This window comes from Oncorhynchus mykiss, chromosome 27, assembly GCF_013265735.2.
Source record: "Oncorhynchus mykiss isolate Arlee chromosome 27, USDA_OmykA_1.1, whole genome shotgun sequence".
Taxonomy (NCBI): Eukaryota; Metazoa; Chordata; class Actinopteri; order Salmoniformes; family Salmonidae; genus Oncorhynchus; species Oncorhynchus mykiss.
In genome coordinates, this window is record NC_048591.1 from 18,406,031 (window position 1) to 18,421,296 (window position 15,266).

A 15,266-nucleotide genomic window follows, 5' to 3' on the forward strand; every position below is an offset into this window, starting at 1 on the left:
CAGGTCTAGGCCAATGGGGCCTACAGTATGTCTAAGGATAGGGGAAACTGGGCCCTGCACGTGGAGACACTCTCTAAGCTATACACCATCTGGCCCTGCCCATCAAAGGCCTCTCTCTCTATGAACTGAACACACATGTACACGTTCTCTACATTACAGTCAGCCATCAACCAGAGGTCCATATTAGATTTGCCTCCATTACGTCCCAGTTATTCCCTGCTTGAAGCTTGGTGCCACTGTCACACAAAGACAGCCTGAATCCCAAATGGCACCCTATTCTATATAGTAGGGCCCATAGGCCTCTGGTCAAAAGTAGTGCACTACATAGGGAATAGGGTGTCTTTTGGGACTTATTCACAGTCAGACAGAATGGATGTGCATGTCTCAGACTCCGCTCCATTTGGCCCCCCCCCAGACAATATTTAGCCCATTCCTCTATGTCTCCCTCTCTCAAGAAAGGGTTAAGTTCATGTTTATAGGCGGGCCCAAGGCAGAGGAAAATGGGGGGAGATTGGATGTAATGTGATCAGAAATTAATTTTGTGTTGCATTAGAGGGGGCTGTAGCCGTAGCGATGGATGGACAAGCGCAGACTACAAGTGTCCGGGAGTTGGCCCCTAATCTAATGACGAGCAGAGTCACAGAGACAGGAGCAATTATAGAGGGACAGAGAGAGAGAGAGAGAGGGACAGAGAGAGAAAGGGACAGAGAGAAACCGAGAGAGACAGAGAGACACAGAGAGCGAGAGAGAGAGAGAGAGAGAGAGAGGGACAGAGAGAGAAAGGGACAGAGAGAAACAGAGAGAGACAGAGAGACACAGAGAGAGACAGAGAGACACAGAGAGAGACAGAGAGAGAAAGGGACAGAGAGAAACAGAGAGAGACAGAGAGACACAGAGAGAGAAAGGGACAGAGAGAAACAGAGAGGGACAGAGAAACACAGAGAGAGAGAGAGAGAGAGAGAGAGAGAGAGAGAGAGAAAGAGAGAGAGAGAGAGAAAGGGACAGAGAGAAACAGAGAGAGACAGAGAGACACAGAGAGAGACAGAGAGACACAGAGAGAGACAGAGAGAGACAGAGAGATGGACAGAGAGAGAAAGGGACAGAGAGAAACAGAGAGAGACAGAGAGACACAGAGAGAGAAAGGGACAGAGAGAAACAGAGAGGGACAGAGAAACACAGAGAGAGAGAGAGAGAGAGAGAGAGAGAGAGAGAGAAAGAGAGAGAGAGAGAGAGAGAAAGGGACAGAGAGAAACAGAGAGAGACAGAGAGACACAGAGAGAGACAGAGAGACACAGAGAGAGACAGAGAGAGACAGAGAGATGGACAGAGAGAGAAAGGGACAGAGAGAAACAGAGAGAGACAGAGAGACACAGAGAGAGAAAGGGACAGAGAGAAACAGAGAGGGACAGAGAAACACAGAGAGCGAGAGAGAGAGAGAGAGAGAGAGGGACAGAGAGAGAAAGGGACAGAGAGAAACAGAGAGAGACAGAGAGACACAGAGAGAAACAGAGAGAGACAGAGAGACACAGAGAGAGAAAGGGACAGAGAGAAACAGAGAGGGACAGAGAAACACAGAGAGAGAGAGAGAGAGAGAGAGAGAGAGAGAGAGAGAGAGAGAGAGAGAGAGAGGGACAGAGAGAGAAAGGGACAGAGAGAAACAGAGAGAGACAGAGAGACACAGAGAGAGACAGAGAGACACAGAGAGAGACAGAGAGAGAAAGGGACAGAGAGAAACAGAAAGACACAGAGAGAGACAGAGAGAGAGGGCGTGAGAGGAGGGGGCGAGGGAGTCCCAAAGAGTGTCCATTCCATGTGACTGCCATTGCTGCTGCAGGGGCCTCTGTAAATGAATAGGTCCAAACAAGATTATGTCGTAAAAGATGGGCAACGAGAGCGAGAGAAAGAAAGGGATGATAGAGAGAGAGACGGATGAGAGCAGAGCGAGACCGAGAAGGGTGAGAGAGAAGGGGATGAGAGGAGGGGTGGGGGGGTAGTCGATGCTAAACACATTAGGGCCTTGTGACCCTTTGCCGCTCTAGCTCCCAGTGGCAGTCTCCTCTCCCTAAGAGAAACCCCTCCTCTCCCACCATTAAAATCAAAGGATCTCTTGTTCACTTAAGGAGAGGAAGAGCGCTGCCGCTTCCTAAATGAGTTAAACATTTGGATTGTCTGAATGGCTGACACACACACGCAGGCCCATACACAAATATACACCCGCACACTTTTGAAAACTAGCTGCTGCAAAACCAAACAAGCATGATTAAGAGTAGCGGTTGAAAGATAGTAAATGAAAGTTCAAAAAGTTACGAAAATGAAGTTGACCACTATCACATTTCACAGTTTGAGAGAATGAATGGTCAGTAAATTATTGGAAAGATTGAAACCACGACATTATTAATGATGCAAATTATTTATGAGTCTGTGTGTGTGCACGCGTTTGTGTGTGCGCACGCATGCGCATGTGTGTATATGTGTGTGTGCGTGTCTGTGTTAGTGTGTGTTTGTGTGTTTGTGACTGACCGGTAGCCGAGCCCACTATGTCTCTGGATGGTGACTCTGACATGGCGTCTGCCAGCCTCTCTCTCAGCCCCTCCTCGGTGGACTCCACAGAGCTCATGTGACGCAGGCCAAAGCTCTCTGGCCAGCTTCCACACACCTCCAGCAGGGTCACACTGCGGTCAAACGTCCCTGGAACAACAAACGCAACCATTTATAGACTATCAGCACAACACAACCACAAACACAGTCAGTAGAACCCCGAAACATGGTCAGTTAAGGTATATATGTATAACCACACAGATGGTCAAGTGGAGTCCTGACCTCAAACACCACCTACTGTGCTGTTTTCTTCAAATCTCTACCCCTGAAATGGAAAGCCCTATCACCAGCCTCCGTGTCTGTCTCTATCTATCTCTGGGTCCCAGACACTAAAACAACTGATTCAAACAATTACTGTCCCCTCAATTTAGCCAATTCCCTCACTCCCCCTGTATTTCAGGATGTGATGAACACTGAATTAAGTCAAGAGATTTAGTAGCTGGGACGAAGGCTTCAGACACGACTGACTACAGCCCTGGTTAAAGGGATACTTGGGGAGTTTAGGAATGCGGCCCAGTCATTGGGTTAACACTAGTTAACATTATCTGGTAAAACTACCTTCATACTGGACACGGAGACATAAAAATGGCTTCAAAACCCCAAAGTATCTCTTTAAATCCAGCAAATGGAAAAGTAGGCCTTGTTGTTTGTTTAGTCCAAGGTGGGTGTCTTGTTGGAAAACACAGTGTACGTGCAAAGAGGCACTCTCTCTTCTGTGGGGTATTAACAGCCCCAGAGTAAATATGGATCGCAGACACACAGGCATGAACAAGATGTGTATGTCTTTAGGCCAGCCTAGTGCTTTTTAGGATACCACAGGGTTTTCACTGTATCATTAGAAAACACAGCAGTGAATTGGATGGAGGGATGAGATCAAACAAGGAAAGAGGAGAGGTCCTTTTTTCCTGGAAAGTTAAGAAGAGCCACTGGACTGATAAACAGAGCGGAAAGACCGAGAGAGAGGGAGAGATAGAGAGAGAGATGTATAAAAAGACAATGACTGATAGAAAAGGAGGCATGACAGAGCAGAGGAAAGAAAAATGCAAAACAGAGAAGGAACTAGAGTGAGAAAACACCAGTAAAATGCTGGAATGATCTTTATCATAAAAGAGCCTCCCTAGACTTGCTGCTATTGTTTGTTTGTCTGGTGGTTGTGGTTTGGTGGTTGTTATTTGGTTGGTCTCTCTCTACACTGACACCCAGTCCCCTGGTCCAGACTGGGTCTGTGTTATCAGAAGGAGCAGTGACAGTGGACCCTTTGATCTCAGAGCTAAGTTCAGTGTCTATCTAGGCCCTTGGTGTATGGAGACCTGGCCAGCCTCAGCCACACTCCGGCCCACTGACAGGCTTTAATGCTGGGGCGAGAGCCCACACGGGCCACCCTGCCTGGCCTGGTTCTACACACAGATAAGAGGAACCAGGTCTCCACTTGGCTATCTGCTGTTAGACACACACTGTCCCGGGGAAGCCAGGAGACACTGATAACTTTAACACCACTTCATAAAACAGCTGTGTGTGTAGGTGATTCCTCAAAGGAACCCCCCCCCCCCCTCCTTGCCAGCAGGCCCACTATCAAAGCCATGGCCAAGAGCCTGTGTATGGGGTGTTGGTGTGTGTGGGTGAGACAGAGAACAGTAGCCCTGTGTGTGGGGTGTTGGTGTGTGTGTGGGTGAGACAGAGAACAGTAGCCCTGTGTGTGGGGTGTTGGTGTGTGTGTGTGTGTGGGTGAGACAGAGAACAGTAGCCCTGTGTGTGGGGTGTTGGTGTGTGTGTGTGTGTGGGTGAGACAGAGAACAGTAGCCCTGTGTGTGGGGTGTTGGTGTGTGTGTGTGTGAGACAGAGAACAGTAGCCCTGTGTGTGGGGTGTTGGTGTGTGTGTGTGGGTGGGTGGGTGAGACAGAGAACAGTAGCCCTGTGTGTGGGGTGTTGGTGAGACAGAGAACAGTAGCCCTGTGTGTGGAGTGTTGGTGTGTGTGAGTGTGTGTGTGGGTGAGACAGAGAACAGTAGCCCTGTGTGTGGGGTGTTGGTGTGTGTGGGTGTGTGGGTGGGTGGGTGGGTGAGACAGAGAACAGTAGCCCTGTGTGTGGGGTGTTGGTGTGTGTGTGTGTGTGGGTGAGACAGAGAACAGTAGCCCTGTGTGTGGGGTGTTGGTGTGTGTGTGTGTGTGGGTGAGACAGAGAACAGTAGCCCTGTGTGTGGGGTGTTGGTGTGTGTGTGTGTGAGACAGAGAACAGTAGCCCTGTGTGTGGGGTGTTGGTGTGTGTGTGTGAGTGGGTGAGACAGAGAACAGTAGCCCTGTGTGTGGGGTGTTGGTGAGACAGAGAACAGTAGCCCTGTGTGTGGAGTGTTGGTGTGTGTGAGTGTGTGTGTGGGTGAGACAGAGAACAGTAGCCCTGTGTGTGGGGTGTTGGTGTGTGTGGGTGTGTGGGTGGGTGGGTGGGTGAGACAGAGAACAGTAGCCCTGTGTGTGGGGTGTTGGTGTGTGTGTGTGTGGGTAAGACAGAGAACAGTAGCCCTGTGTGTGGGGTGTTGGTGTGTGTGTGTGGGTGACACAGAGAACAGTAGCCCTGTGTGTGGGGTGTTGGTGTGTGTGTGTGGGTGGGTGGGTGAGACAGAGAACAGTAGCCCTGTGTGTGGGGTGTTGGTGTGTGTGGGTGGGTGGGTGAGACAGAGAACAGTAGCCCTGTGTGTGGGGTGTTGGTGTGTGTGGGGGTGGGTGAGACAGAGAACAGTAGCCCTGTGTGTGGGGTGTTGGTGTGTGTGTGGGGTGTTGGTGTGTGTGTGTGTGTGTGTGTGTGTGGGTGAGACAGAGAACAGTAGCCCTGTGTGTGGGGTGTTGGTGTGTGTGTGTGGGTGGGTGATACAGAGAACAGTAGCCCTGTGTGTGGGGTGTTGGTGTGTGTGTGGGGTGTTGGTGTGTGTGTGGGTGAGACAGAGAACAGTAGCCCTGTGTGGGGTGTTGGTGTGTGTGTGGGGTGTTGGTGTGTGTGTGGGGTGTTGGTGTGTGTGTAGGTGAGACAGAGAACAGTAGCCCTGTTTGTGGGGTGTTGGTGTGTGTGTGTGTGTGGGGTGTTGGTGTGTGTGTGGGGTGTTGGTGTGTGTGGGTGAGACAGAGAACAGTAGCTCTGTGTGGTGTGTTGGTGTGTGTGTGGGGTGTTGGTGTGTGTGTGGGGTGTTGGTGTGTGTGTAGGTGAGACAGAGAACAGTAGCCCTGTTTGTGGGGTGTTGGTGTGTGTGTGTGTGTGTTTGGGGTGTTGGTGTGTGTGTGGGTGAGACAGAGAACAGTAGCCCTGTGTGCCATACTAGCGCTCTTGAAAGGGATATGACGTTATTATAGTTACCAAGCTGTTGATTTGATGTTTTACAACAGTGTGGAATTACAGTTTTGACCCTTTAAACAACCCCCGGCCTTGCTGTGAATGTGAACCGTGTGTGACGTTTAGTGAGCTAGTTAGTTCATTTATTTACATGGGCTGAGTACGTAACGGGTGGAATTGAGGTGTGAGAGCTTGAGTTAGCCTGTGTCAGCGTAAGAGTAAGTGTGTCCTGAATTCACTGTCACAGCACTCCAGATGCTCTATGGATACTTCCTTCACAAAGCTATTAACCCATTAGTCTCAATTAACATGATGGCAGGTTCCTAATGGTACGAACTAATTTCTCACACCCACGCCTGGGGTTCACGTCAATCACTACAGAGCAAAAACACTAACCACAACACGGAAACAGTCCTAGCCAACTACAGTCCTAGCCAAAAGTTTTGAGAATGACACAAATATTAATTTTCACAAAGTCTGCTGCCTCAGTTTGTATGATGGCAATTTGCATATACTCCAGAATGTTATGAAGAGTGATCAGAAGAATTGCAATTAATTGCAAAGTCCCTATTTGCCATGCAAATTAACTGAATCCCAAAAAACATTTCCACTTCATTTCAGCCCTGCCACAAAAGGACCAGCTGACATCATGTCAGTGAATCTCTCGTTATCACAGGTGTGGGTGTTGACGAGGACAAGGCTGGAGATCACTCTGTCCGGCTGATTGAGTTTGAATAACAGACTGGAAGCTTCAAAAGGAGGGTGGTGCTTGGAATCATTGTTCTTCCTCTGTCAACCATGGTTACCTGCAAGGAAACACGTGCCATCATCATTGCTTTGCACAAAAAGGGCTTCACAGGCAAGGATATTGCTGCCAGAAAGATTGCACCTAAATCAATCATTTATCGGATCATCAAGAACTTCAAGGAGAGCGGTTCAATTGTGGTGAAGAAGGCTTCAGGGCACCCAAGAAAGTCCAGCAAGCGCCAGGACCGTCTCCTAAAGTTGATTCAGCTGCGGGATCAGGGCACCACCAGTACAGAGCTTGCTCAGGAATGGCAGCAGGCAGGTGTGAGTACATCTGCACGCACAGTGAGGCGAAGACTTTTGGATAATGTCCTGGTGTCAAGAAGGGCAGCAAAGAAGCCACTTCTCTCCAGGAAAAACATCAGGGACAGACTGATATTCTTCCAAAGGGCACAGGGATTGGACTGCTGAGGACTGGGGTAAAGTCATTTTCTCTGATGAATCCCCTTTCCCCTACCATCAGTTCTGTGTCATGCCAACAGTAAAGCATCCCGAGACCATTCATGTGTGGGGTTGATTCTCAGCCAAGGTAGTTGGCTCACTTAAAATTTTGCCTAAGAACACAGCCATGAATAAAGAATGGTACCAACACATCCTCCAAAAGCAACTTCTCCCAACCATCCAGGAACAGTTTGGTGACGAACAATGCCTTTTCCAGCATGATGGAGCACCTTACCATTAGGCAAAAGTGATAACTAAGTGGCTCGGGGAACAAAACATCGATATTTTGGGTCCATGGCAAGGAAACTCCCCAGACCTTAATCCCATTGAGAACTTGTGTTCAATCCTCAAGAGGCGGGTGGACAAACAAAATCCCACATATTCTGACAAACTCCAAGCATTGATTTATGCAAGAATGGGCTGCCATCAGTCAGGATGTGGCCCAGAATTTAATAGACAGCATGCCAGGGCGGATTGCAGAGGTCGTGAAAAAGAAGGGTCAACACTGCAAATATTGACTCTTTGCAGCAACTTCATGTAATTGTCAATAAAATCTTTTGACACTTATGAAATGCTTGTAATTATACTTCAGTATTCCATAGTAACATCTGACAAAAATATCTAAAGACACTGAAGCAGCAAACTTCGTGAAAATTAATATTTGTGTCATTCTCAAAACTTTTGGCCACGACTGTACACCAAAGTATGTCGTATTAGTTACTACACCAAAACCACCATGACACTGATTTATTAAAAAGAAAACATGGAAATCATATTTACATAAGTATTCAGACGCTTTACTCAGTACTTTGTTGAAGAACTTTTGGCAGCGAATACAGCCTTGAGTTTTGGGTATGACGCTACAAGCTTGGCACACCTGTATTTGGGGAGTTTCTCCCATTCTTCTCTGCAGATCCTCTCAAGCTCTGTCAGGTTGGATAGGGAGCGTCGCTGCATAGCTATTTTCAGGTCTCTCCAGAGATGTTTGATCAGGTTCAAGCCGAGGCTCTGGTATTCAGAGACTGGTCCCGAAGCCACTCCTGCGTTGTCTTGGCTGTGTGCTTAGGGTCGTTGTCCTGTTGGAAGGTAAATCTTCTCCCCAGTCTGAGATCCTGAGAGCTCTGGAGCAGGTTTTCATCAATGATCTCTCTGTACTTTGCTCTGTTCATCTTTCCCTCGATCCTGACTAGTCTCCCAGTCCCTGCTGCTCAAAAACATCCCAACAGCAGGATGCTGCCACCACCATGCTTCACCGTAGGGATGGTACCAGGTTTCCTCCAGATGTGAATCATTCAGGCCAAAGAGTTCAATCTTGGTTTCATCAGACCAGAGAATCTTGTTTCTCATGGTCAGTGTCCTTTAGGTCCCTTTTGGCAAATTCGAAGTGGGCTGTCATGTGCCTTTTACTGATGAGTGGCTGCTGTCTGTCCACTCTACCACAAAGGCCTGATTGGTGGAGTGCTGCAGAGATTGTTGTCCTTCTGGAAGGTTCCAAACTTCTTCCATTTAAGAATGATGGCGGCCACTGTGTTCTTGGGGACCTTCAATGCTGCAGACATTTTTTGGTACCCTTCCCCAGATCTGTGCTTCTACACAATCCTGTCTCGAAGCTCTACGGACAATTCCTTCAACCTCATGGCTTTTTTGCTCTGACATGCACTGTCAACTGTGGGACCTTATATAGACAGGTGTGTGCCTTTCCAAATCATGTCCAATCAATTGAATTTACCACAGGTGGACTAAAATCAAGTTGTATAAACATCTCAAGGATGATCAATGGAAACAAGATTTACCTGAGTTCAATTTCAAGTCTCATAGCAAAGGGTCTGAATATTTATGTAAATAAGGTATTTCTGCTTTTAATTTTTTTTATACCTTTGCAAAAATGTCTGAAATCTGTTTTAACTGTCATTATGGGGTATTGTGAGTAGATTAACATTTTTTTTATTTAATAAATTTTAAAATTAGGCTGTTAAGTGTAACGTAACAAAATGTGGAAAAAGTAAACAGGTCTGAATATATTTCGACTGCACTGTAGTAGATGTCAAGTTCACCAGTCCCCCCCCCCTCCTCTCCATCAGGGGTGATCTCTCGATCCTCTAGCCTGTGACAGCCAGTCCCACTCCTCCACTCCTGTCATTATCATTATGAATCTAATCAAATAACCCCAGCACTCCTCAGGGGTTAGCAGCGTGAGTGTGGAGCAGCAGGATATGGGCTTCCTCTTCTGTAGTGTGGGGCTTTGGTTTGTGTCTATCTCAATCCCTCATTTTTCTATTTGTCACCGACAATCTTCTAGAGACAACTGAAACATGAGGACATTATGTTCACAATCATTTTAGCGAGAGAGGAGAGACAGAAGAGACAGAGGAGAGAGTAGAGATAGAAGAAAGAGGGGAGAGGAGAGGAGAGAGAGAAAGGAGAGAAAGAGAGAGAAATAGAAAGAGAGAGGAGAAAGAGAGGGTGGGGCGAATATAATCTTTTTTTATCGTGGTAAAACTAAATCCCAGGCTGGATTAGTTTTCTCCCAGCTGTTAGTTCACCGCCACTCCGACTGACAATCAGGCCCTTCTTGATCTCTCCCAACGCTAGTTTCCTTAAAGACTTAATCAGTGTGTGTGTTCACCTTTACAACAGGGCAGCAGCTCAGGATGGCACAGCTGGACTCGCACAAACACACACAATGCATAACTACCGGCCACATGCCATCATCTCTGGGCTACCTGGCTGCTAAATAGCCTAATGACGGGAGGCTAACGGTTGGCTAGCTGATAGCGATAATTCAATTAGGCTTTACTGTAGGGGGGTGCCATTAGAGCGGCGAAGCTAACGAGTCCTTAGGGCTGTAAACGGAGGGTTGTAACACAGGGACGGCGGCCATTTGTGTTGGGAAAACAAACGCCTTCTGGAAAACAAACATGCCACTGTGTAAATCAGGATTTGACCGGAGTGAAGGACACAGAAGTGTATACTTAGAAAGATACAGACTAACCCCCTGAGTTGGACCTGGACAACTTGTACCTGGAGCAGTTGGGGCACGGAATGCATGGCTGTCTTGGTGTGGTGACTAGCTGGGATGTGAGACAGCAGACTTGAGGTTGAGGCTATGTCTTTATCAGTGGTAGTCAAACACACACACACACTTCTTGCACTGTGACCAAGTCTGACAGAGTGTGTGTGATGGTGGCCAGGCAGGGCAGGGCCATGGAGAGGAGAATCGGTGAGAGAGGAGAGGAGTTAAGTGGTGAGCGACTTGTTAAGTGTTAATCGAGCTGTAACTCCCAGGATTAACGCCTGTGATAGGTAGCTAGCTCCCAGGAGGTCTCTCTTTGCTCTTCACTAGATTCCCTGTCTTTCATTACACTAGGCCCTGCTTTTAAATGATTTACTCCCCCCCCCCCCCCCCCCCTCTCTCTCCTGGGTTGGCTGAGTACTAGTAATCCTGTCAATACTGGGGCTTGCCTGGGGCCAAAGACTCACACCCACTCACACACACACACACACACACACACACAAGCACACACGCACACGTAAGCACACACACACGCAAGCACACGCGCACACGTAAGCACACACACACACGTAAGCACACACAGAGAGGCTTCACTTTGCACCTCCCTGTTTAAAGCTAGTTTAAAGGAGTGTCAGAGAGGCAATGATGGCTAGCTCACGATTAGCCTTAAACCTTTAATAGCAGAGGAGGCTGTCTGTCTCTGCACTGTGTGTGGCACTGTCAGACAGACTTCAAAGCCTTTGAGACAAACACACACCTCTCTGTACTGTAGTGTGTATACATATCTGACCCACATGCTCTCTGTCTTGGTGGGGGGACTTTTTAGGGGCGACAGCATGATTTGTCTTCAAACCGCTCAATAGGAAAAGGGTCTAAACGTGGCGGTAGGTTCAGTCAGTGAGATCAAAGGATGGAAGTGAGATAGGACATAATTGTCGCAACAACATAACCCCCACACCAGGACGGTGAGAGTGACAAGGCCGCACAGATATCCCAGCAGATAATAACTCTCTGTTCTCTCTCTGTGTGTGGGACTAGACCTGTGACTCAGCCTGCCTCGCTTCTAATCTGAAACTGGAACCTGCATCATCAAAATGGCTGATACTGGGATACTGCAAATGCTGCACGGATTGTGGCCCTGAAAAAATGTCATATTGTGTGTCTGTCAATGTACACGTGACTGCACCGTATAGTTCCCAAACACACCAGTGCCATATGCTCACGTGCTTTGACCCTGAACGATGGTACCACACATAAGTGTCTGTGTTTGCACACGCATTATGTAAACACACAGCGCACCATGTAATGTGTGTGACTGCGTGTCTTCTCCAGTTTATTTTTTATTGAATTTTATTTAACCTTTATTTAACCAGGAAGGGCTCATTGATATTAAAATCTCTTTTTCAAGAGCGCCCTGGCCAAGATAGGCAGCACCAAGTCATTACAAACAAATTACAGACAGACAACATGAAAAACTACAAGTAATCTAGTAAAAACCATTGAATTCACAAGAGTATAAAACAGCAAATTAAAAACATTGACAGGTCAGGGAATCAGCCTCAAAATCCTTCATCAGTGATTTGAAAACTGATTATGCTGGCTTGTCTGATTAAGTGGTGTGCACACAGTTATGAGGGCACCTGAGAGGGGACAGATTGGCTATCGAGAGGACACACACACACAAAATGACATATAAAAGAACATCAGGATCAAAGTACGAGATGCCTGGTATGATGCAGGCTGGGCCTCTGGTGTATAGCGCAAAACAATATGGCAACATTGGTTGTTTATTCCTGGATCCGAATGGCCGCCATCTTATCAACACAATAAAATATATATATTTTTTACAGCAGTTTTTGGTAAATAATATTCTCTTTGGATTCCAAGACATTGACTGGGTCCAGATATTCTTCATCCATCATGGCACCGCCGGGCGCAGTAACCGGGCTAACCTGGAGGCCACCCTTCCTTATGGGGACTGTGGTTCTGGTTTGAAGGTCTGTTCTGCTGGGTTTTTGATGGCTCTGACCACTTAAAAACACAAGAGAGAGAGACGCAGGAGACTTACATGAAAAGGGAAATGAATGTGGCCTTGCTGGGGGACAACACCGCTCTGTTTTCTCCTTTCAAATCAAATCAAATTGTATTGGTCACATACACATATTTAGCAGATGTTTTTACGGGTGTAGCGAAATGCTTGTGTTCCTAGCTCCAACAGTGCAGTAGTATCTAACAATTTACAACAATACACACACATCTAAAAGTAAAATAATGGAATTAAGAAATATATAAATATTAGGACGAGCAATGTCGGAGTGGCATTAACTACAATACAGCAGAATATAATACAGTATATACATATGGGATGAGTAAAGCAGTAAGTAAACATGATTAAAGTGACGAGTGTTCCATTATTAAAGTGGCCATTGATTCCATGTCTATGTATATAGGGCCGTAGAGGCTAAGATGCAGGGTTGAGTAGGTGGGCGGTCCCGGCTAGTGATGGCTATTTAACAGTCTAATGGCCTTGAGATAGCTGTTTTTCCACCTTCTCCACTGCGGTCACGTGGCTGTAGATGGGGCGTACTCCCTCTGCTGTTTCCTGAAGTACACCATCAGCTCCTTCGTTTTGTTTACATTGAGGGAGAGGTTATTTTCCTGGCATCACTCCGCCAGGGGCCTCACCTCCTCCCTGTTGGCTGTCTCGTCATTGTTGGTAATCAGACCAACTACTATTGTGTCGTCTGCAAACTTGATTGAGTTGGAGGCGTGCGTGGCCACGCAGTCATGGGTGAACAGGGAGTACAGGAGGGGGCTGAGCATGCACCCTTGTGGGGCCCCTTTGTTGAGGTTCAGTGAAGTTGTTTCCTACCTTCAACACCTGGGGGCGGCCCGTCAGGAAGTCCAGGACCCAGTTGTACAGGGCTGGGTTCAGACCCAGGGCCCGGAGCTTAAGGTTGGAGGGTACTATGGTGTTGAAGGCTGAGCTATAGTCAATGAACAGCATTCTGACGTAGTTATTCCTCTTGTCCAGATGGGATAGGGCAGTGCGCAGGCATCATCTGTGGATCTATTGGGGCGGTATGCAAATTGAAGTGGGTCTAGGGTGTCAGGTAAGGTAGAGGTGATATGATCATTAACCTCTTGAAACTAGGGGGCACTATTTTCATTTTTGGAAAAATAACATTCCCAAAGTAAATCGCCTATTTCTCAGGACCAGTTGCTAGAATATGCATATAATTGACAGCTTAGGATAGAAAACACTCTAAAGTTTCCAAAACTGTCAAAATATTGTCTGTGAGTATAACAGAACTGATATTGCAGGCGAAAGCCTAAGAAAAATCCAATCAGGAAGTGACTCATGTTTTGAAACCGTTGTCTTCCTATGCACCCCTATTGGCCACTGAAAGGGATATCAACCAGATTCTACGTATTCCCTAAGGTGTCTACAGCATTGAGACGTAGTTTCACGCCTTTATGTTGAAGAATGAGCGTAAACAACTACATTGCGTAAGTGGCCAGCTGAGGGCTCTCAGAGTGATTCTTGCGTAAAAGACAGAGGTAGTCATTTTTCCTCTCGCTCCTACTGAAAAGCCAATTGTCCCGGTTGATATATTATCGAATAGATGTTTGAAAAACACCTTGAGGATTGATTATAAAAAATGTTTGCCATGTTTCTGTCGATATTATGGATATAATTTGAATTTTTTTCCGGCGTTGTCATGGCCGCTATTTACGGTGGATTTCTCAACATAAAGTGACAAACAAACGGAGGAATTTTGGGTAGAAAAATCATCTTTATGGAACAAGAGGAACATTTGCTGTCTAACTGGGAGTCTCGTCAGTGAAAACATCCGAAGATCATCAAAGGTAAACGGTTAATTTGATTGCTTTTCTGATTTTCGTGACCAAGCTTCCTGCTGCTAGCTGGACATAATGCTATGCCAGGCTATCGATAAACTTACACAAACGCTTGTCTTGCTTTGGCTGTAAAGCATAATTTCAAAATCTGAGATGACAGGGTGATTAACAAAAGGCTAAGCTGTGTTTCACTATATTTCACTTGTGATTTCATGAATATGAATATTTTTTGACCGTTGCTCTATGCTAATTAGTGTAGTTGATGACAATTCTCCCGGATCCGGGATGGGTAGTTCTACCTCTCAAAGCACTTCATGATGACAGAAGTGAGTTCTACAGGGCGATAGTAATTTAGCTCAGTTACCTTTGCTTTCTTGGGTACAGGAACAATGGTGGACATCTTGAAGCAAGTGGGGACAGCAGACTGCGATAGGGAGAGATTGAATATGTCTGTAAACACTCCAGCCAGCTGGTCTGCGTGTGCTCTGAGGACTCGGCTAGGGATGCCATCTGGGGCGGCAGCCTTGCAAGGGTTAACACGCTTAAACGTCTTACTCACATCGGCCATGGAGAACGAGGGCCCACAGTCTTTTCTAGCGGGCCGCGTCGGTGGTACTGTGTTATCCTCAAAACGTGCGAAGGTGTTTAGTTCGTCTGGGAGCAAGACGTTGGTGTCCGCAACGTGGCTGGTTTTCCCTTTGTAGTCCGTGATTGTCAGTAGACCCTGCCACATACGTCTTGTGTCTGAGCCGTTGAATTGCGACTCCACTTTGTCTCTGTACTGACATTTTGTCTGTCTGATTGCCTTAGAGAGAGAATAACTACACTGTTTGTATTCAACCATATTCCCAGTCACATTTCCATGGTTAAACGCGGTAGGGAAAAACATCCACTATACACTCCCTGATGAACTCAGTCACGTGTCCGTGTAAACATCAATGTTATTCTCTGAGGCTACCTGGAACATATCCCAGTCCGCATGATCAAAACAATCTTGAAGCATGGATTCCAATTGGTCAAACCAGCATTGAATCGACCTTAGAACGGGTACTTCCTGTTTAAGTTTCTGCCTATAGGAAGGGAGGAGCAAAATGGAGTCCTGATTTGATTTGCTGAAGGGAGGGCGGGGGAGGGCCTTGTAGGCATCTCGAAAAGGCAAGTAGCAGTGATCTAATGTTTTTCCTAAGCGGGTAGTACAGTCAATGTGTTGATAGAACTTTCGTAGCGT

General features: G+C 46.9%; 1 protein-coding gene across 6 annotated transcripts in view; it reads right to left on the reverse strand.

The window, feature by feature from the left end:
* Positions 1–15,266, reverse strand: part of LOC110507115 (breast carcinoma-amplified sequence 3) — a 353,145-nt gene that overhangs the window by 27,264 nt on the left and 310,615 nt on the right. For 5 of the 6 annotated variants that reach the window (XM_036965503.1, XM_036965506.1, XM_036965504.1 and 2 more), the window contains one exon: positions 2,521–2,688. In XM_036965503.1, the coding sequence (XP_036821398.1) occupies positions 2,521–2,688 (168 nt within the window). Of the gene's footprint in view, positions 1–2,520; positions 2,689–11,685; positions 12,209–15,266 lie in introns of those variants that run through there. The other variant, XM_036965507.1, reaches the window with a different exon arrangement.